This window comes from Anabrus simplex, chromosome 9 (genome assembly GCF_040414725.1).
Source record: "Anabrus simplex isolate iqAnaSimp1 chromosome 9, ASM4041472v1, whole genome shotgun sequence".
NCBI classification, from domain to species: Eukaryota; Metazoa; Arthropoda; class Insecta; order Orthoptera; family Tettigoniidae; genus Anabrus; species Anabrus simplex.
Window position 1 is genome coordinate 18,783,501 of NC_090273.1, and position 22,299 is coordinate 18,805,799.

The 22,299-nt window shown below is 38.3% G+C and overlaps 1 protein-coding gene across 1 annotated transcript in view; it reads right to left on the reverse strand.

The window, feature by feature from the left end:
- Positions 1-14,854, reverse strand: part of LOC136881077 (PR domain zinc finger protein 10) — a 312,840-nt gene extending 297,986 nt beyond the window's left edge. Inside the window, exons 1-2 of the mRNA XM_067153695.2 lie at positions 14,735-14,854; positions 14,421-14,646 (exon numbers count right to left, since the gene is read on the reverse strand). Coding sequence (XP_067009796.2) covers positions 14,421-14,646; positions 14,735-14,805 — 297 coding nt within the window. The 5' untranslated portion in view covers positions 14,806-14,854. The remainder of the gene's footprint in view (positions 1-14,420; positions 14,647-14,734) is intronic.
- Positions 14,855-22,299: the final 7,445 nt, after the last annotated feature.

The following is a 22,299-nucleotide window of genomic DNA, read 5'->3' on the forward strand; positions in this document are numbered from 1 at the left end:
AGGAAATTACCAGGTCGACAAAAGTCAATTACCGCAGCGAATGCTATAGGGAAGCAAGTTGACAAAAGTCGACTTCCGCAGCGAAAGAGTTAATATACCTACTACTATCAGTGCTGGTCAGGAGACTTTCCGCACAGGATCCTCAACTGTCCACTAATTAGCAATGACAATACTCAGAAGTTAAATGTTCAGGCTCTATTTTAAAAGATGCATAAGGATTTACATGTGGCACAAATGAGTTATCGTTCAAAGAAGCTAACTATACCTACAATATAGTTGTAATGGAAGAATCGGAGGCATCAGCTCAAATAGTGTTGGAAGATGTTAGCAAAAGAGCATGACAACTGGGCCTAATAATAAATGCAAAAGAACAAGAGCATCTGTACAGTTGGGAATAAGGTAGGCAAGTCAATAAGTATCTGCCATTTTGCTCTAATTGTCTTTAAGTTGAATCTATGGCGTTGTGTACTCACCAGCCGCTAGATGGCACTATTGCCTATGTCTGTGGTAGGTTTCAGCATTATCAGATCAGTTCAGCTTGCGCTGTTGCGATGTAAAGATGGCTGCGCCACTCTCGGTATGCACCAAGGAAGAACAGCTTTCCGTAATCCGTTTTTTGTGGTCTGGGGGTATACCAGGAGAGGGAAATTCATAGAAGACTTTCAGCACAATATGGGGACAATGTTTCGCCACAGCGAAGTGTTTACCAGTGGACTGAACAGTTCAAAAAGGGTCGCACGATCGTGAAGGTTGAGGAAAGATTCGGGTGTCCATCTGAAGCCGTAACTGATGCCAATACTGAACAAGTGCGTGATATGATCCTGAATAACAGATGAGTGACCATTGATGACGTGGCAAACCACATGTACATTAGCCATGGTTCTGCATATGAAATTATGCATAACAGGTTTAACTTTCATAAAGTCTGTTCAAGGTGGCTTCCAAAACAACTCAATGAAGAGCAGAAGCGTAATCGTGTGAGAATCTCTCAGCACCTACTGGACCGTCATGCTAACGAAGGTGAGACGTTTTTTGAAATGGATCATCACTGGAGATGAAACACGGGTTCACCACTTCGAACCAGAGAGCAAACGTCAGAGCATGGAATGGAATGGAAGCATCCCGGATATCCAGTTGAAAAGAAAGAGTCAACCTTCTGCAAGAAAAATGATGCTCACAGCATTTTGGGACTCTCAAGGCCCAATCCTGTAACATTAACACGAAAAGGGGGGAAACAGTAAACAGTGAACGTTACAATGATATGCTGGTAAACAAGCTGAAACCTGCAATTCGCAACAAACACAGAGGTTGATTGTCGGAAGGAGTTCTTTTTTTGCAAGACAATGCGCATCCACATACCGCCGCCCACACCGCTCAAACTCTTCAGATGCTGCATTTCGAGGTGTTGGAGCATCCTGCGTACAGTCACAATCTCGCCCCGTCAGATTACCATCTGTTTAGTCCACCTAAAAGTACTCTAAGAGGCGGTTGATTCAGTTCCGATCAACAGGTGAAGGAAACGGTGCATATGTGGCTTTTTTGCAGAGTATCAGAAAGCTTGTGAAACGCTGGACCGTGTGCATTGAAAAGCAGGGTGATTACATTGAAAAATGATATCAATACAAAGTGTGTACTCTTTTTGTAATGAATTATAAAAATGAATGCAGATACTTATTGACTTGCCCTCGTACTTTAAACAGTGAACCTGTTGAACAAATAAATGTATTCAAATATCTGGGTTCCCTGATCTTAGCACTAAGTGATAACACTGCCTCTACTGGCAATGCCCAGGCAGCAATTACCACCTTAAAGGGATGCTTGTGGAAAAACCATCAGCCTGAACAACAAAATGAGGTACCATAATGGTGCTATTGTTCTGTACGGTTCCAAAAACTGGACTTCATAAGCTCCAGACCTGCGTAAAGCTAACAGTATTTTAAATGTGGTGTTAAAGTAAAATTCTTGACATCTTGCTTGCAGATCTTTGATGGAACTCACAAATTAAAAAGACATGTTCTAATCAACCAGTCATCAAAGATAAAATCAGGGAGTAACAACTCCACTAATTTGGACTCATCTACAGGATAGAGAAAAATACGTAGACTTCCAAAGCAACTAATGGATCACCATAGCCCTCCTAGAAAACTGCCACAAAGAAAATCGGTAAAGTAGAAGCAGAGGCCACGCAACTGAGATCGATGTTAGTACAACTGAAGGAAGCAGACCAAAAGAGATGAAATAGAAGAACATCAACAACATGCTTGTCATGGCTGCTACAGAACCAGTAGCGGTGTCCTACAGTGCAGATTTTCACGAGCCATTCACAAAAACCGGTTACCGATTATGTTTTAAGGAGTGTAATGGCTAATGCTATTAAATGTCACCCTGCAGGCACAGGTTCGATTCCCAGAACTGCCAGGAATTTAAGACTGGTGGTTATAATTATTTATACAGCTCACCTCCATTTATTGAACACAATAATTATGTTTGAAGTAATCTTTTGTAGTTTCAATGGACCTGAAACCATTTCAAAGTGTAATGGTGTGATTAAATAGCTTGTTTCATTGATTAGCTTGTTTTAGTGATTACAAGTCAGTGACAAAAATCTTCTGGCTTTATGTGAGAACCAGGACATTAATTCGCATAAGAAATATAGAGAGAAAGCTGAAAGTTCACGCAAAATAATGCTGCAAAGGAGAATCAGCTGTGGGTTGCTTCATCTGCAGTAAAATTTATGTTATTTTGGAGTACTACCACCAGAATTTTTAGTTGACACAAGTGAGTGTAATCTCTCTCTATTATAAGATGTATACATCACATAACTGCAAATTTAATTTGTATCCAATTCAATCCCATAATGAGTGTATTATTATGAGAGGTGGAGCTACCACCACATCTCATCATTCGTATAAGATTGATATTTTCATGGCCTGTACTAATTCACACAAACCTAAAAGATATCATGTCTGGTTTCATGGTTTTCGGAGATGCTGAGGTGCCAGAATCTTGCCCTGCAGGAATTCTTTTACACGTTGGTAAATCTGCCAGCATGAGGCTGGTGTACCTGAGTACCTTCAAATGCCAACGGAGTGAGTCAAGATCAAACCCACCAAATCGGGCTCAGAAGGGCAGCCACTCAGCCTGGCTAAAGGAATTTTAAAGTATAGAAATTGAAAGATAAAAAAAGCAAAGATACATTTTGAGGAGAGACTTAAACACCAAATTCCAGTCATATATAATATATATATAATTATATATATAATTAACACATGTTAATTAACACATGTTAATTATACATTCATAATGTTCTTACTGCTTAGAAACATGTTTTAGGATTTCGTTGAATATTGTGTACCGGTATTGTTTAAATATGGCTGATGATGACCCCGAGTAGTGTTGAAACTAGTCCCATGTAATGTAAATACACGCACTGTAAATATAACTAGGTGGAAAACTTTTCTGTTTATGTATTCCCCACCCGACTACTCATTCTTGCCACCCGGCTGACAAACATTTCTGGAGAGAACACTGATTAGCATGGTAGAATAAGAGGGTAAAAAAAGTGGTGAAAGAAAACTAGAAAGATAACATCATGGAACAAAGATCTTTTTTTAAAAAAAAGGAAGGCAGCAAACGTGTGGAATCATATAAACTCGAAATACCTACATAAATTGATTGACTGCATGCCTCAAGTTTGTGAAGCAGTAATTAAATCCAAGGAAGGATACTTTGATTAAAGTAAAATATAGTTATTCTGTTTGTATTACATATGAATCTATATATATATATATATAAAATAAGTTTTGTCTGTACATTGCTCAGAATTTAAAAAAGAATTGTATTTCTGTATCAGTTGTGTTCACAGTAACAAGGAAATGCACTTTTAAATTTTCCGTAATTTCTGTCCGTCTGTCTGTATGTATGTACACGCATCACGAGAAAACGGCTTAAGAGAATTTAATGATAATCGGTATGTGAAGTTGGGGGATGAGCCACTACAATCTAGGCTATAAACCATTTTATTCACTCTGAGTGAAATGGCAGTTTGGGGGAACGCCTAAAATTTAATTCTGAAATATTTCTAATATTAGTGGTCCTATCGATAAATACTACATAACTAAAGGTATGCTATATAGAATTAAATTTCCGATCATTTATATCATACATTGTTACCGTACAGGCTATGATAACACAGATATTCATGAATTTGTATTTTTATTGCAAGTCCATATCAACGCCGAGCCACGAGAAAATGGGTTAACACAATTTAATGAAAATTGGTATATACAGTCGGGGAATAGGAAACTACAGTCTAAATTATAAACAATTTTATTCACCCTGGATGAAATGAAGTTTAGGGGAAGGTGCCTAAAATTTAATTTTTAAATACCTATGTTATTGGTCCTATCGGAAAGTACTACATAAAAAAATTATAGAAAATACAATTTCCAATCATTAATGTTTTATTCACTTTTACCGTACCGACTATGATAAGAGTGCTATGTCAGAGTCAGAAGAAAACTAAATGTGAAGGCCTACAATATCGAAAGAGTATACCATCGATCAACAATAACATTATACTGGCCATTGTTTGCTGTGATGTTCTTTGTCTCTTATGCTGCCGCTCAACTCCAGTCTAGAAGTACAGTTTAGGCCTATTCCAAATTATAGCATCAGAATTCACTAAATAACTCAAAATTCAACCCTGAAAAGAGACGTTTCTTAAGATGAGCTTCTTCCTCTTCACTTTTATTAAATTCTATATTCATTTTATTCCAAATTAGCAGTGAAGAGGGGGTTTCTCCTCTGGCTTGGAGGAAAAGTTCGCCTCCAAGTCAGATAGATTTTTCCACCGCCAGTGTAGTGAATTGAGATTTTCCGACTCATCGGGTACTCCTAGAAAACAGATTAGTAAAAGGGCATAGTTTTATCCCTGGGACTTTCCAATATTCAACACCCCCGCTCCTCCCCCCAGGAAAAGATGAAGTGTGTTCGCGGATCACAGCTGTCTGCGGTCTGGTCATTCCAGCTCTGGAACTGGACTGTTAGAGTGGCAGCATAGTACTGTTCGTTAAAAGAAAATGTGTGGTTTTTTATTTGATCAAGTATTTCATATAAAAGCATTGCTTTTACTCATGCCATTCCTACTGACGTCACTGTAATAACCTACGTTTATTTCAGTTGAGAAAACCACTAAGACAGTCTTTCTGAGGATGTAAACAGGCAGGTGGAGAGTGAGTGTCTGCCCTTATATTGAAATTCCCCAACCTGACTGTGACTGATGGTAGGCAAGCGGGCCTAACATTACAATGAAAATTCCCTAACCCAGTCTTCATATGAGAAAAGAAGTTTGCTGACTTCCCCGTCGCGTTTCTAGGGGAACTATGCAATTTAATACACATTGCTCACAATGTGTACACTATCTAACCTAGAATATTCTGTATACAATGTAGAAGCACGGGTAGATCAGCTAGTAAGTTTATATAATTATATTTTTGGAGAAATCAATTCTGTTTTGTGTTCATATCTGAAATACCAGATAACAGTCATGATGGTGTATTGAAATTAATGAGCAGTAGGGTATGTTATTGGTGATCCTACCAAAAAATACCACATAACAAGCGTCATAGAGAATACAATTTCTGATCATTTTTGTCTTATACAATTTTACCACACCAACTATGATAACAGATATATTCATGAATTTAGACTTTAGTTGCTTAGTCCACATCAATGTCGAGCCAAGAGAAAATGACCAAATAAAATTTGATGCAAATCGGTATGTAACGTCAGGGAATAAGGTACTACAATTTCACTATAAACAATTTTATTCACACTGGGGAAGATAGTATTTAGGGGAAGGTCTAAAATTTAATTCTCAAATATTTATGTTGTGGTTCTATTGATAAATACTACATAACTAATGTTATCGAGAACACAATTTCCGATCATTTAAGCCTTACACATTTTTATTGTCTTTTTTTTGTTTTTGTTTTTTAACATCTCACAGAAACAGATGGCGATGATGGGATAGGAAAGGGGTAGGAGTGGGAAGGAAACGGCCATGGCCTTAATTAAGGTACAGGCCCAGCATTTGCCTGATTGAAAACGCGAGACCACGGAAAACCACCTTCGGGGCTGTCAGCGGTGGGGTTCGAACTAATGCAAGCTCTCAGTTGCGCGGCCCTAACTGCATGGCCAACTCAGTTACACTGTTTTACCGTACCGGGTAGAATAACAGAGATGTTCTTGAATTTGAACTTTTGTTGCAGAGATACTCTTCAATTCTAGCTTTTGTTGCTTAGTCCATATCAACCCCAAGCAATGCTAAAATCGAAATATCGTTCAGTTGTGTTGGATTTTGTTGCAATTGTTTTAAAGTGTTCTGCATGCAAATCTCAATCCAGCAATGCCATGGCATGAAAACAGATCTGTACGCTTGCTTCGTGCATTACAAGAAGGCACTCGATAGAGTACGCCGAAAGAAACTTACTGTAATTCCCCAGATCTGCCTTGACAGCAGAGATATTTGCATCAACGTCAATTTATACTGAAACCAAAAGATCAGAAATAAAACATACATATATTATCATTATAAACTATTATGCCTTTCAGCATTCAGTCTGAAAGCCTCTGTGAATTTAGTCCAGTTTCACCCCATTAATCACAAAATATGGGAATAAAACATCTTCAGTTTTTCTAATTAGTTTTCCTATTTACCTTATGAGAAACATCTATACCAAATTATCACTCTCAAGCTTTGTGGGAGCTGAATGATCTAGTGATATTGTATTTACGGTAGTTACAATCCACTCTTTGCAACTAGTGCTGTGGCCTCATTTAGTTCTATAACCTCTCATATTTAAATCATTAGAAACTGAGTCTAACCATCGTAGTCTTGGTCTCCCTCTACTTCTCTTACCGTCCATAACAGAGTCCATTATTCTCCTAGGTAATCTATCCTCCTCAATTTGCCTCACATAACCCCACAACTTAAGCCAGTTTATGTGTACATCTTCATCCATCAACTTCATTTCTAACTTAGCCTTTATCTGCTCATTCAGAGTACCCTCCTTCCATTATTCCCACCTGTTTGTACCAGCAATCATTCTCGCTACTTCTACTTTCATGTCTGTTACTTCTAACTTATGAATAAAATATCCTGAGTCCACCCAGCTTTCACTCCCGTAAAGTAAAGTTGGTCTGAAAACAGACCGATGTAAAGATAGTTTCGTCTGGGAGCTGATTTCCTTCTTACAGAATACCGTTGATTGCAACTGCGAGCTCACTGCATTAGCTTTACTACACCTTGATTCAATCTCATTTACTATATTACCATCCTGGGAGAACACACAACCTAAATACTGTACTTAAAATTATCTACCTGTTCCAGATTTCAATCACCAATCTGACATTCAATTCTGTTGAATTTCTTACCTACTAACATCAATTTAGTCTTTGAATGGCTAATTTTTATACCATACTCATTGCACCTATTTTCAAGTTCCAAGATATTAAGACTGCAAGCTTTCGGTACAATCCGCCATTAAGACCAAGCCGTCAGCATAGGCCCGACTGCTTACTACATTTCCACCAAACTGAATCCCTCCCTGCCACAAGAACAAAATAAAAGTCACAGGATTCTACCCTTAGAGATGGAGACTCGGTGCAGGGTGATACTCTTGTTAGTTCACAAGTGTACCGATAGGAGCATCGTTAGGTGCTACTGACTGCTGAAGAAAAATGCATGTTTTTTGTGCAAGGGGATCGACACCTATTGGTTTGTGCACATACTGGCCAGTGACAAAAATAAGAAAAAATAAAAATTGGTCTACAACGTCATGGGTGCTTAACAGAAAGCATCTCAAGGAAGTGAGTCACTGCATAGCCTACCTTGTTACCACCCACAACGCATTTGAGATTATAACTCTTAATAATAATAATAATAATAATAATAATAATAATAATAATAATAATAATAATAATAATAATAATAATAATAATAATAATAATAATAATGATAATAATAATAATAACTGTAATGTTATTGGTTTTGCATCCCAGTAACTACTTTTACAGTTCCCAGAGATATCGAAGTGCCAGAATTTAGTCCTGATACCACCTGACTGAACCAGGATCGAACCTGCCAAGTTGGGGTCAGAAGGCCAGCGCCTCAACCGTCTGAGCCACTCCACCCAGCATTATAAATCTCTTGTTACGATCCATTTTCAAGGCGAGGTTTGCTATTACGTCTAACTGCTTTGAATTATTGAAGCTTCAAAAAATACATCCTATGGTAGCGAATGTTCAGTAGAGGGTTATGAACAATGGCACAAGATTTCTTTCTGTTTGCTTATAAAAGTAAGTTTCTTCTGAGAGTAGGATGCTGCGAACCTAGCATTGGCGATGAACTCACCCCTCCTCTACAAACATTTTAAGGTAACATTTCTATATTTCATCTCGCGAAGTAGTGTGTAACATGCGAGGGCCCGAATTATAGGATTCTACCAACTAAGGTTCTCCATTCACTAAAGGCTCACACACTTATCTTGGTCAAATCAGCAAGGGAGGAAAGTTTAGCTCCTACAACTAATACTCCACAGTAAGATTGTTGGGAAATGTGTGATAGATTGAATATCATGGCTTGGAAACCTGAAGGATTGGTACAGCAAAAGTATGGATCAAGTCCTGGAAGTTCTAAATTTGAACCTCAAAATGTCAAATTTTTTGGCAACCTTGAATAGAAGAGAAGAAGAAGAAGAGGGAGAAGAAAAGGTAACAGATAAGAAAATTTTAAAATACCACCAAAAAAAAGTCCAAATTAACGCCAAAAATATCTATAGTTTAGTATGGCCAAACATAACAATACATCTACGACTGTTAGAAATAATCAATCTTCGGTGATAGTTCCGTTGACACTTCACAGCTGAAAAACCATGTAAAAACGAGAAGATATGATACCTGAATTAGCATAGAGGAGGAATACTTTCTTTATGCTTGCCAGGGACCCACTATCCCGCCCATGAAAATATTCCTACTTACATAGAAGAATTTCATGAAGGCTCTGTAAATGTGAGATTTCTTTGTTGCTATTGACTGTCTTGGGTCATTTGTCATGAAGAAAAGTTTTCTATTGTCTCCAATAGAGCTCGCATCATATATTATCATAAGATTGCCACCTTCGATGAAAATTATAAAACTGTACAGTTTTAAGTTGTAACACAATGCGTCTGTAACCTTACTTTTTGGCACTTTTTATAATATTTTAACAGGACTCCAGGGAATATTAGAGGCCTATAGGCTGCTTTACAGCCCTAATCCAGATCAACGTATTTTCACTAGCCTGGTCTTCTAGTTCCTAAGTTGGTAACCTTGCATAGTGCACTGTGACATCATCTGAGCCGCACCATGTTGGATCTCTAACCTATCTTTCGCTAAGTGCCAACTGAATCTTTAACCAGGGGCCTATTCCACAAAAGTATGGTCTTGTACATTACAAGTTACTAGTGTGGGTTCTTGTAATGTATGGAGTTGTACATTTCTGTTCCACAAAAGATTGATAGTCTCTTGTATATTACCAGTGAATTGTTACAAGTTTTACAAGTGACGACATATCAATAAACATACTACGTCATAGCATGAATCAGCTGTTTATCTTCGTATTCCATTCGTTGAATTAGGTTATGCTTGCCTCATTTATCGTAATATCGTATTTTACTGTAACTTATGCAGCAAAGATTGAAAGAACTAATATTCCTGTGAATTTTTTAATGCTACGATGTTATTTTTCAGTTTATTTCTTTGATGATAGGAAATTACTCCGTTATTATCACCCATTCTGTTCTTCCGCGATCCTCGCGTATGTTCTACGAGAGTCTAACATACCTATTATACCTTGGTCTGTCATTAGGAATCAGATGCCGCTAATACCGATATTCGGCCGCCAAACTTAATTGTTACGAAATTGCAAACTCTGCATGAATTGTTAAAATGATGTCAAGAGAAACAAAGTTATTCATTTTGAAGGAAATAGAAGGTAGGAAAGATATTTGTTTCGGTGGATTCAGCGAGAGTCTGAAAAAACAAAACAAAATAAATGGTTGGATGGAAATATTTGACTTGGGAAAAGCTCATGGAGCTTTTGAGGGGAAAAGTTGGACGTATGTAAGAGATATTCTGCTCATTAATGAATCCAGGAATGTCCTTCTTGGAATATGTTTTTTTCAGTATTTTCAGGCCAACAAACAATTTGAGGAAATTTTATATCATTTATTGCAGCTACCACAGACTGAAGATTTTGCCATCCCAAGCCAATGTAATGTTGTTAGTAAATGTTGTTTAGCAGAGAGAGATTTATTTCTGTTCGTAGGATATTTTAAGCTATAGCCAATATCTATCAAAAGTTCTTCCACTTGTACTGTGCTTAACCTAAAACGTTCATTTTATTCAAATACAGTGTTAAACTGGAAGTTTATTCTTTCCCTGTACAGACGATAGTTTTCATTTTCATCACCATCACTATCACTACTGCTAGACCACATATTTATCAAAATGTATCCAAAATAAGCGTATTTAAATAGCACTAGTACATTAATATATTATTATCCTTTCACTGGTAGAGAATCCTTCTCAATTCGCTAGTAAGTTACAAGTACTAGTACTTTTGTGGAACACGCCTATAAAAATTCACTAGTAATTTGTAAGTATGGAGTAGTAAAGTACAACTGTAGAGAATTCTTTTGTGGAACAGAAACTCTGGTATTTGTACAAGTTACTAGAGAATTTACTTGTAATGTACAAGACCATACTTTTGTGGAATAGGCCCCTGGGGCCCCTGGGGCCTGTTCCACAAAAGTATGGTCTTGTACATTACAAGTAAATTCTCTAGTAACTTGTACAAATACCAGAGTTTCTGTTCCACAAAAGAATTTTCTACAGTTGTACTTTACTACTCCATACTTACAAATTACTAGTGAATTTTTATAGGCGTGTTCCACAAAAGTACTAGTACTTGTAACTTACTAGCGAATTGAGAAGAATTCTCTACCAGTGAAAGGACAATAATATATAAATGTACTAGTGCTATTTAAATACGCTTATTTTGGATACATTTTGATAAATATGTGGTCTAGCAGTAGTGATAGTGATGGTGATGAAAATGAAAACTATCGTCTGTACAGGGAAAGAATAAACTTCCAGTTTAACACTGTATTTGAATACAATGAACGTTTTAGGTTAAGCACAATACAAGTGGAAGACCTTTCGATAGATATTGGCCATAGGTTAAAATATCCTACGAACAGAAATAAATCTCTCTCTGCTAAACAACATTACATTGGCTAGGAAATGGTGGTCAGTACCATGGTACTGCAGATATGCTTGGGATGGCAAAATCTTCGGTCTGTGGTAGCTGCAATAAATGATATAAAATTTCCTCAAATTGTTTGTTGGCCTGAAAATACTGAAAAAAACATATTCCAAGAAGGACATTCCTGGAATCATTAATGAGCAGAATATCTCTTACATACGTCCAACTTTTCCCCTCAAAAGCTCCATGAGCTTTTCCCAAGTCAAATATTTCCATCCAACCATTTATTTTGTCTTGTTTTTTCAGACTCTCGCTGAATCGACCGAAACGAATATCTTTCCTACCTTCTATTTCCTTCAAAATGAATAACTTTGTTTCTCTTGACATCATTTTAACAATTCATGCAGAGTTTGCAATTTCGTAACAATTAAGTTTGGCGGCCGAATATCGTTATTAGCGGCATCTGATTCCTAATGACAGACCAAGGTAGGTATGTTAGACTCTCGTAGAACATACGCGAGGATCGCGGAAGAACAGAATGGGTGATAATAACGGAGTAATTTCCTATCATCAAAGAAATAAACTGAAAAATAACATCGTAGCATTAAGAAATTCACAGGAATATTAGTTCTTTCAATCTTTGCTGCATAAGTTACCGTAAAATACGATATTACGATAAATGAGGCAAGCATAACCTAATTCAACGAATGGAATACGAAGATAAACAGCTGATTCATGCTATGACGTAGTATGTTTATTGATATGTCGTCACTTGTAAAACTTGTAACAATTCACTGGTAATATACAAGAGACTATCAATCTTTTGTGGAACAGAAATGTACAACTCCATACATTACAAGAACCCACACTAGTAACTTGTAATGTACAAGACCATACTTTTGTGGAATAGGCCCCAGCAGTCTCCTTTTACACAGTGCCACTTAGTATAATGGACAATGAAGATTTTAAACTGACGGAATCAACACATCTCTCTATGCATCCCCTGCAAAGGTATGCGTAACTTCAAAACAACTATAACAAATGGTGAAAGTGAAATGATGTGTAGGATAGGATGTAAATCAAACACTAGTTAGAATATTTCATGACATACAATGCTTTTCAGGCAAAATATCTACACTATCACAAGTTGTCAGCACTTGAGGACACAGACATCTGGGCGCAATATATAGGGAATAGCACATTGTTATGTCCCCTGTGTCTATTGTTTATTCATTATTACCTCTGTTAGTTTCCTTTGTTTGGGTCTCTCGCAGACGGTTATTGCTCTGTTGGATATCGATATGGCTGTGTGTGTAGAGGCTATGCAGTGAATATTACCAACCTTGCTATTAATTATAAGAACAATTTCAGCTATTTAACACTGCCAACAGTTATTTAAGACTGGATATTGCCAGGAACAATAATTCGGTATAAGAGCACACCGCACCACCTAAAGTTTGTAACATTTTAAGCAAGTGAAAATAATTCAAAGGTTACTTGGAATTCCTTTTAGAGGAGAGATATGTTCACTGCGATGTCTAGGAAACCCCCACCCCGCCCCCGCCAGTACATATACTTTCATAAACTAATAAAGAGCAGCACCCATCATCCATGGCTAAAGTAGCTAGTTTCATTCCTATTGGTCAACGTAAACAGAATGTGACGCCATTGCCATCAATGCTGATAAGTAAACTGCATTACCAACCCCGGCTGAATAAAAGCATAAACAAAAATCAACATGTAAAGGAAATGCTAGAGACCTAAAAGCCACTCACAGTCCAATGGTTTTGTCACTAACCAAACCTAACCAATCGCTTTCTCACTGACCCGAAATATAAAGTAATTCATCTTTTCCACATCACACTGTCCAACATACAAAGCGCTGCTATCGCTCTACAGAATGCTAGAGACCTAAAAGCCACTTAGCGGCCCTACCCTACACCCCCAGACCCTCTTTGCTTGGTCACATTCCAATGGTTTTGTCACTAACCAGATCTAACCAATCTAGACCCATAGCTTTCTCACTGACCCGAAATATAAATTAATTCCGCTTTTCCACGCTGTCCAATAGAGAATGCACAGCTATCAGTCCAATGTCACTAGTCTTAGTTCCTAAATGAACAGGTTGGCAGCACTGTTAGATCGCCCAAGGACGTACTCACGTCCTCAGCGCGAAGACCGTGAGAAATAAACAAACGACAGTCACTCCGTGCGCAGCTGAATGTAGTGAGTATTGGGTGGTGCGACGTCAACTATTGAGGGATTTGTGCATCTTTGTGTGAACTACTCCATTCAGTTTGTTCACAACAGGAGGAGTGGTCACGTCAATACGGGAAACCAGTGGGTTATGCCTAATGATAGACCTACCATGCGTACACAGAACATCGAGAACTGGTGGAGACACATAAAGCACGGCACCTATTCCGTTCCAGAGTTTGGCAGGAAAAAAAACATTTCACTGGATGGATACCTCACTGAATTCCTCTTCAAAACGATATTCCGCTTAGAGACGAAGGTGCACCAATTCTTTAAGACTGCCAGCAAATTATACCCCTTACCTTCCACTGCATTAAGATAAGTTTCATACCAAATATTCTTGTTCTGTATTCCACGTTGTTTCCTTTATTTACTTGTGCTTTTATTATGCATGGGTTGCTAAGAGACTGGTAATATTTTCATCATTTAAACTTCATTAACTTCTTATGTGAATAACGTGATCAGCAGGTAGTGATGTTCTACCCTTTCTCAATGTTCTGGTACTAAAACCTAACCAGTCACTTCACTAAGAGATAGCTGCACCTAAAAATAAAAACTCTAATCTAATCTAACCTAACCTCAGTCATGGTAGTTCTAGTGGACCAGAGCCTAACCACTCACAAACAGTAACTGTCAATGTTTATTAGGCGTTATCATTCAGTCATTTTCATCCAGAACACGGTCTGGTGTACCATGCATAGGGGACACTAGTAGACATAGCAGAATAGTAGAAGTAGCATGAATTAGTGTGCTGAACACAGAACAACATACAGTAGAGAATTAAAACAGCATACCATTATGGGTTGTGAAGATGATGTTAACTAAAAGATATTTAAAGTACGGTAACTGTTCATACCGTGAGGAACAGCAAGCGTGATGTCCCAGAGGTTGATTTCCTATCTCCAACCTCCAGCTGCGTAGGAACAGTTGCAGACCAATCATCCATTTCCACTTCTGCTTGACCAGTTGCCATTGCAGGGCCAGTAATGTCATCATCATCAACATCCCCAGGAGATCCCTGGGGGCCAGTGCTGTCCATCAAGTGCAGCTGCCGCTTCACAAACTCAGCAAAGCCATGAAAGCTGCAAATATTTTTTCAGAATTACTGCAATGACTAGACTATATGTATTTCAGTAGGCTGCAAGGAAGTAATTAAAGGGAGATTTTCACCTAATAGCAAGTTCCTTGTCAATGTCAGCCATATTTTTAAGTATTAAAGACAAGCGATAAATTGAACTCATGCCAACAACATGTTGAGGTTAATATCATTACGTCTATGCAGTGGAAAATAGGCCGTAACCTAAGACACTGTGGAGATGTTCATGCATCTTAATTGAAAGTCAAATTGCTCTTGCTAGTGCGGAAAACAGAATGGACTATACCATCTTAACAAAGGGATTTGGGGTAAGGAGAGGGAGGTCCGGAGGAAATAATAAATCATTTCACAGTGATAATACAATCACTATTCACGTGCCGAAGGAACTAAATGCGGTCAGGTGCAATCCTAATTAGCATCTTATTCAAGTTTTTGTCAATCTTGACATTATAACGAATTAAAAATAATATTTTAACAACGGGCCATACCCACCTTTGTTAGAGCCTACGATTTTCTCACTCTGGGCGAGAAATTACGAGAATTCACGAAGCTCCATAGCAACAAGATCATCTTAGCAACCGAATGTAAACAAGTTTTTTACGAGCTTTCACAGCTGACAACCTATCGTGTGTTCGTGATAGTACCTGATTTTCATGACAAACTGTGCCAAATAGTTAAAAAGAATCTCTAGTGTGTGTTCAAATATTTATTTTATTTCCATTGCGAATGTGGATAACTATCAATGTCATAATGAGTTGGAAAAACATGATGGAGGAGTTAATGGAAACCAACATATTTAGTGATCAAAAACTCCAATTACTAAAAACAGACAATGACAATTATACTTTATATAATCCTAATACTGTCATGAATTTGAGACATGAAAGGGTAAATCTTAGTATTGTTGCCTTCTGATATTTTCACGAAATTTCACTTTGCACTTCTTTCTCTCTTCCTTCCTTGTTTTCTAAAAATACCTCCTTCTTTTTTCATACATTTATACAACGAATTATACCCGATAGCCCCGGAACCCGGAAGTTGGCTGCTCAGGGTGACCACTCTCAAATGGTTGAAGATGCTCAAATGAGATAATTTATCGTTCCAAAACGCAAATAAAACCCAAAGGCTGTTTCCAGTCATTTGACCTGGTCAGGAATGGAGTGAATGAAACCCCATCTAGCGGCGAGGAGAGGAATTGTGCCGGCTGCCGAAGCCCGTCGCACTCCTCTGGGGCAATGATTAATATATATTTATAAGGAGCACTCGAATGAGTATTAAGATTGTTGTGCCAATTTACATTTTGCTGTATTCTGTTAGAGTCTTTATTCTGTTTTTGCACTTTAGCAGATGGTAGCGGTCACACTTTTACTTACACAGTGTACAAACACAATCTTCTGTTGGGTTGTGGAATTTTGTCTTTGCGCATATTTTGTGATGGAAGCCATGTATTGCATATCTTGTTATAATAGATTTAATAGATTTAATCAGGGACAAATTATCAACATTGGACCTAACTACCCTTGAAAAAGTGAAAGCTACCTTTCTGAAAAGAATATTAGGTATTTCTAAGACATCTCCATCTAGACTAGCTTATGAGTTAGCTCAGGAGTCTTTCCTTATCGAGGACCTTAGATATCTTTCTGTCCCATCGACACCTCAAGCCACTGCTCACCTAAATCTGAGGTTAAGCAGAAGAGAAGAAATCTGGCTGGAGTTTTACGTGACGGCTGCTATGACAAGCAGAGACTGGATGGGCCCAAATAAGAACATGCGCAGTGCTATCAACAGGCTGTCTGTACACGGATTTCATCATAAGCTATGTGTATAAAGAGATATATCACAAACCAAGCGACGAATGCATGTGGAAAAATATGTGAACGATACCACTTCAATAAGTGTAGCAAAAGAGGAAAGACCTTACATGAATATGGTAAAGAGTAGAACAATTTATAAATGGCCATTGGCTGCAATAAAACTTTGTTATAACAAGATATGGGGCAATGATTAATGACTGGTAGATGAAATGAAATTATATTGGAGTGTGTGTGTTGCTGGAATGAATGATGACAGAGAAAACCAGAGTACCTGGAACTGTAATTCTCATGAGCACTACCTAAAAGAATTAAGGAAGATTTTCTTCTTTTACGGAATAGCAGATAACCTAGTCAGTTTTGCTCACTAGATATAATTGTAAACTTCAATGTTTTGAAAATGATATTATATGGTGATAGCTTTCATAACTTAAGCTGCCTCTGTGGATCAGTGGTAGAGTGTCAGCCTGCAGATCCCAAGGTAGCGGGTTCAAACCCGGCAGAGGTAGTCGGATTTTTGAAGGGCGGAAAAAAGTCCATTCGACATTCCCTGTCATACGATGTCGGTATGTAAAAGATCTCTGGTGACACATTTGGTGTTCACCCAACAAAATTAATTAAATCTCAGCCATAGACGCCCAAGAGAGTTTATCGGTTTACTCAGTCTGCTATTGAGTAGGCCTAGAGTAAAACGGGACGTTGAAATTGACAAGCAGACAGCCAGATGATGTTACATTGAAATGTCTGCACACGGTAGCTGAGGCCATGCGATTATTATTATTATTATTATATATATATATATATATATATATATATGCATTAGGCCCTCTAAGGAGCACGTAGAACCATTAGTTAGCATTCTTCTTCTTGTTTCTCTTATCCTCCCAAAACTTCTTCATCCTCGCACTGTGAGTCTGTCGTCTTTCTTGAGTCCATGCCTCCTGGAGTTTCAAGTTTCTTGTACATTGTCTGGCTTCAAAGCTGTGCAAGTTAATTTTGTGTCTAAATGTAGCCCGTGTAGTTATCAGTGGGTCAACGCCGACTGCGAGATCTTTTTGGGTGTCAGCAAGCCACCTTACTTAATTTTGTCGGGTTCCGCTGATAATGAGGAAGATTTTCTTGGTCAGTCACGAGTCGTCCATTTGTGCTAGATGTCCGTAGAATTGCATACGTCATTTCCGGGCGATTGAAGTGAATCTTTCGGTCAGCGAGTAGAGTTCTTCCGAGCTTTTTCGCATCCATATTCCATCTTGGAACTTTGGTCCAAATATTTTCCTAAGTATTTGCCGTTCCATTTTCTCGATGCCATTGATATTGATGGTCAGTGTTGATGTTTCAATCGCGTAGAGTGCTTTAGGAAGAACTACTGTATGGTAGTGACGCAGCTTGGCTTGGATGGAAAGGGATTTCTTATTGTAGATATTCCAGGTGACTGTGTAGGCTTTACGTAATTTTTCGGCACGGGTTTTGTTGGCTATCCTGTCGTTACCAGTGCTTCCGATAATTTTACTTAACTACTTGAAATGTTTAACTCGTGTGATATTGCCATATTTGGTCCCAAGTGATTCCACACTGGTGTTCTTGGAGTCCATGTATTATTATTATTATTATTATTATTATTATTATTATTATTATTATTATTATTATTATTATTATTATTATTATTAATTATTTATCTTTCTCAGTTCCTTCCTGAAGCTGACAATTTCCAGATAAGCACGATGCTCTTAATACAATAGTTGTCAAAACAAACAAGGGAAGAGAAATTGAAGGACTCTGGCTGCCCCTCCTGGAAACACCTGTCATGCCTTTGACAAAGGGTTGTACTGATACTGATCATTCAAAATTCAACACTCTCCCACCTCTTCTGAACTTCGTAACCTTCGTTTTACTGGTATTTAACTTATATCCAACCTGTTCTTTTGCAACCATCTGTGTGTCCTGTTCAACCCATTCTGCAGATCCAATTTTCTTTTTGACATCAGTATCATGACATCTACATAGAGAAACATCGTAGTTTCATTGGACACTAAGTGATAACATCATGAGTCAGAAGATTTAATATTTAGTAATTTGGAGAACACCATTTGTTTGAATAATGTGTTTAGAATAAGTCACAGTCAGTTATTACTAGTTCTGCAGTGAGATTGGTTGTTCTATGCTTTAAGCCTAAGAAAAGATCTTTTAGAACATCAACTGCTTGTAATTTTTCTTGTTGTTCAGTGTAAATTACTATCTTTTCTTTAGTTAATGATTTGTACGCTTTTCTTTTCATGGCGTACACTTCAAGTATATCAATCTTGTGTGTGTGTAGCAGGTTTTATTTAGTAAGTCCCAAGTTTCTCTGCAAAATTAGTAGCACTCCCTATTGAACCAGGGTTTGGCCTTTCTATGAGGCGCCCCAGAGGCTCTGTACTTTGGAGTGTGGGTTGGCAATCACGGGGCTCTGAGTCCTGGTATTGCTTCCACTTACTTGTGCTGGGCTCCTCACTTTCATCTGTCCTGTCTGACCTCTCTTGGTCAACTCTTGTTCTTTTCTGACCCCGACGCTATTAGGTTTTGGAGGGCTAGGGAGTCTTTCATTCTCACGCCCTTCGTGGCCCTTGTCTTCCTTTTGCCAATATCTTCATTTTTCGAAGTGTCGGAGCCCTTCTATTTTTCCCTTTGATGTGTTATATAGAGGATGGTTGCCTAGTTGTACTTCCTCTTTAAACAATAATCACCACCACCACCTTTCTATGAGGCTTTTGAATTTGAGCTGATTTAATGAAGTTCATTATAATATGTAAATCTGACTCATCCAAGTCATTCTGTAATAATGACAGCTTTGAAGATCTTATTTCCTCTTTTTCAAGGATGGGCTTATCTAATGTTCTCAAGATAATTTGTTTAGTCTTCCTTTAACTTTCAAATTTTTGACACACTGAGCGAATTGGCCATGTGGTTAGGGGCGCGGCTGTGAGCATCCGGGAGATAGTGGGTTTGAATCCCACTGTCGGTAGCCCTGAAGATGGTTTTCTGTGGTTTCCCATTTTCACACCAGGCAAATGCTGGGGCTGTACCTTAATTAAGGCCACAGCCGCTTCCTTCCAACTCCTAGGCCTTTCCTATCCCATTGTCGCCATAAGACCTATCCGTGTCGGTGCAACGTAAAGCCACTAGTATCAGGGAATCCACTATTGCAATTATTGGAAGATATACTAAGTTTTAACTGTCTTACGGTTAGTAATAAAGTAGCCGGTCTGGACTTATAACCCAGACTAATGGTGTACCTCAAGGGGACCCTCTCAGCCCAATGCTTTTTAATTTGTTGACCCATGATGTCATCAGTGAGTTGGCCTCAGAAGATATTGCAATGTTCCTGTACACTGATGACATGATATTGCTATTAAAAAGTAGAAAATCCCTGCAGCAAGGACTCAATAAGCTAAACGAATCATCTCTGAAAAATGATCTAGAGATAAATTCCAGCAAAACAAAAGTTATGAAATTTAGGCGAAGAGGAAATATCTCCACAGAAGATGTCTTTGAGTGCGGCAATAACCAACTAGAGCTAGTAAACTCGTATCGTTATTTAGGCTTAACCCTGCAAGTAACTGAGAAGATGTTTACTAAACACATAGAGGAATGATGCACTGCAGCGATCAAATCCATATTTGAAATAAAGAACATTGAGAAACTATCAGTAAGAACTGCCCTCATTCTCTTCAACATTAAGATAGCACCAATAGCTTGCTATGCTATCAGCAAAATATGGATGCACCTCACTATGGCTAACCTGAGGAGACTTGGAAGCTGTAAGTCACCTACTTGAAAAGAGCATTACGGCTACACAGAACAGTTCGGACATGGTTAATGTACAAACTAGTAGACACAGACTTTTTCATCAAGGAGATAATGATAAGTAATAATCTAGAATCCACTCAAGTATATGAGGCCCACATCGAACAAAGACAGCAAAAACTTGCAGCAATAGATCCAGACTTCTACGAAACACCTGCAATGAATTTCAAATTTATTAAATTGTATTATAACTTCACACCTAGCAGTATTTGCAGGCTTGTTCACTGAACTATTCACCAATTCTCATAAACATCTTGAAGCACAGTGCCAGACATTACATATGTAATGCTGCTCATCAAGAACTTGCACCTTGCTTCATTTAAATGACTGATCTTCGACTTCTTTTGGATTTTAGGATCTTACATCACACAGTGCTAATTCCCATAGTGTAATAGCTTCTTGAACTGCTTTTAGTGAAAGACTTATCCTTTACTTATTGTTTTCCTATGCATTGTTTTATATTTTTATTTAATCAGCTGATGATGACCCAGAATAGTGGTCGAAACCGGTCACGCTTTTAATCAAATAAGAATGCAAGATTTACATTTCTTATTTTCCATGTATTGAATAGGTTGAACCACTTTATTTCTTGTTTCAGTTTAATTGAAATAACACACCCACCAAGACGCATGGCTAGTACATAGGAATGAGTTACGTGGAAAATTTATAATGTCCAATAACGGACCATTTACATTGGTATTATAAATTTACTCATTCGGGAAAAATATTTCAGGTTCCCTATGCGAATCAACATCTATATCATCTGTTGGCCAGGCAGGCATTAATTTCTCAAAGTGCATTGGCACTGCCGGTGGCTCCAAGTAGCCTACTCAGTGGCCTTCACGGTATGCACTAGCCATGTGTCTTGGTGGGTGTGCTATTTACCAACTGAAGAGCCCAACTTAGCACACTAGGGCAAAATGCTGGCAACCAGGAATGAGTTAGCTGGAAAGTTTATAATGTCCAATAACAGACCATTTATATTGATATTATAAATTTACTCATTTGGAACAAATATCTCAGGTTCCTTATGGGAATCAACATCTTTATCACATACCTACCACTAAGTCAAGCAGCTCATCACTTTACTCCCAAGTCTTCCCAGTTCAAAGTTTGAAACAGTTTTATAACACTTGTTGGAAATGACTCAGCACAAATCGAGCTGCTCTCCTTGGGATCTTTTCCAGTTCTCATATCAAGTAATCCTGAAGCAGGTCCCATACACTGTAATCATATTTTAATTGGGATCCTATCAAAGACTTATGTGCCCTCTCCTATACAACCCCTAAATACCCTCATATCCATACAACACCCCTGAGGATGGGAGCGGTAGAATAACGCCCACAGTATCCCCTGCCTGTCATACGAGGTGACTAAAAATGACCCCAGGGGCTCTTATCTTGGGAGTATGGTTTAGCGAGCATGGAACCCTCAGCTGAGTCCTGGCATTGCTTTCACTTACTTGTGCCAGGCTCTCACATTCATCTATCCTTTCTGACCTCCCTTAGTCAACTCTTATTCTTTTCTGACCCCGACGGTATTAGAGCACTTGAGGCCTGAGCAATATTTCTTTCCTTTTATTTTTATTTGCACAGAATAAGTTTTTTTTTTCCTTTTCTTCCCATTATTCCGTAAATAATGGCTACACAGTGCAAGTGTAGGAACTGTGGATGTGGCCAGGCATTAAGGAGTATGAGGGAGGAGTTGGAGGGTTTGAGGGAGATAATTAGGATTCTCTCCGAGGACAGGAAGGAAAGTAGGCCTCCCTCAAATAATGTACAGGATACAGTAGGTGTAAAGAAGGGATGGGAAGGAAATGGGGGAATTGTAGAAGACAGGTGGTCTAATGTTTTAAGGGGAAGGAGATTGCAGGCTAAGGGCTCTGTTCAGGATCAGAATTCAGGACAGGTGTCTGTGAGAAATCGGCACGAGTCACTGCAGGTAGAACAACCGAGGGAAGATGAGGAACAGGGAACTGTTGCTGA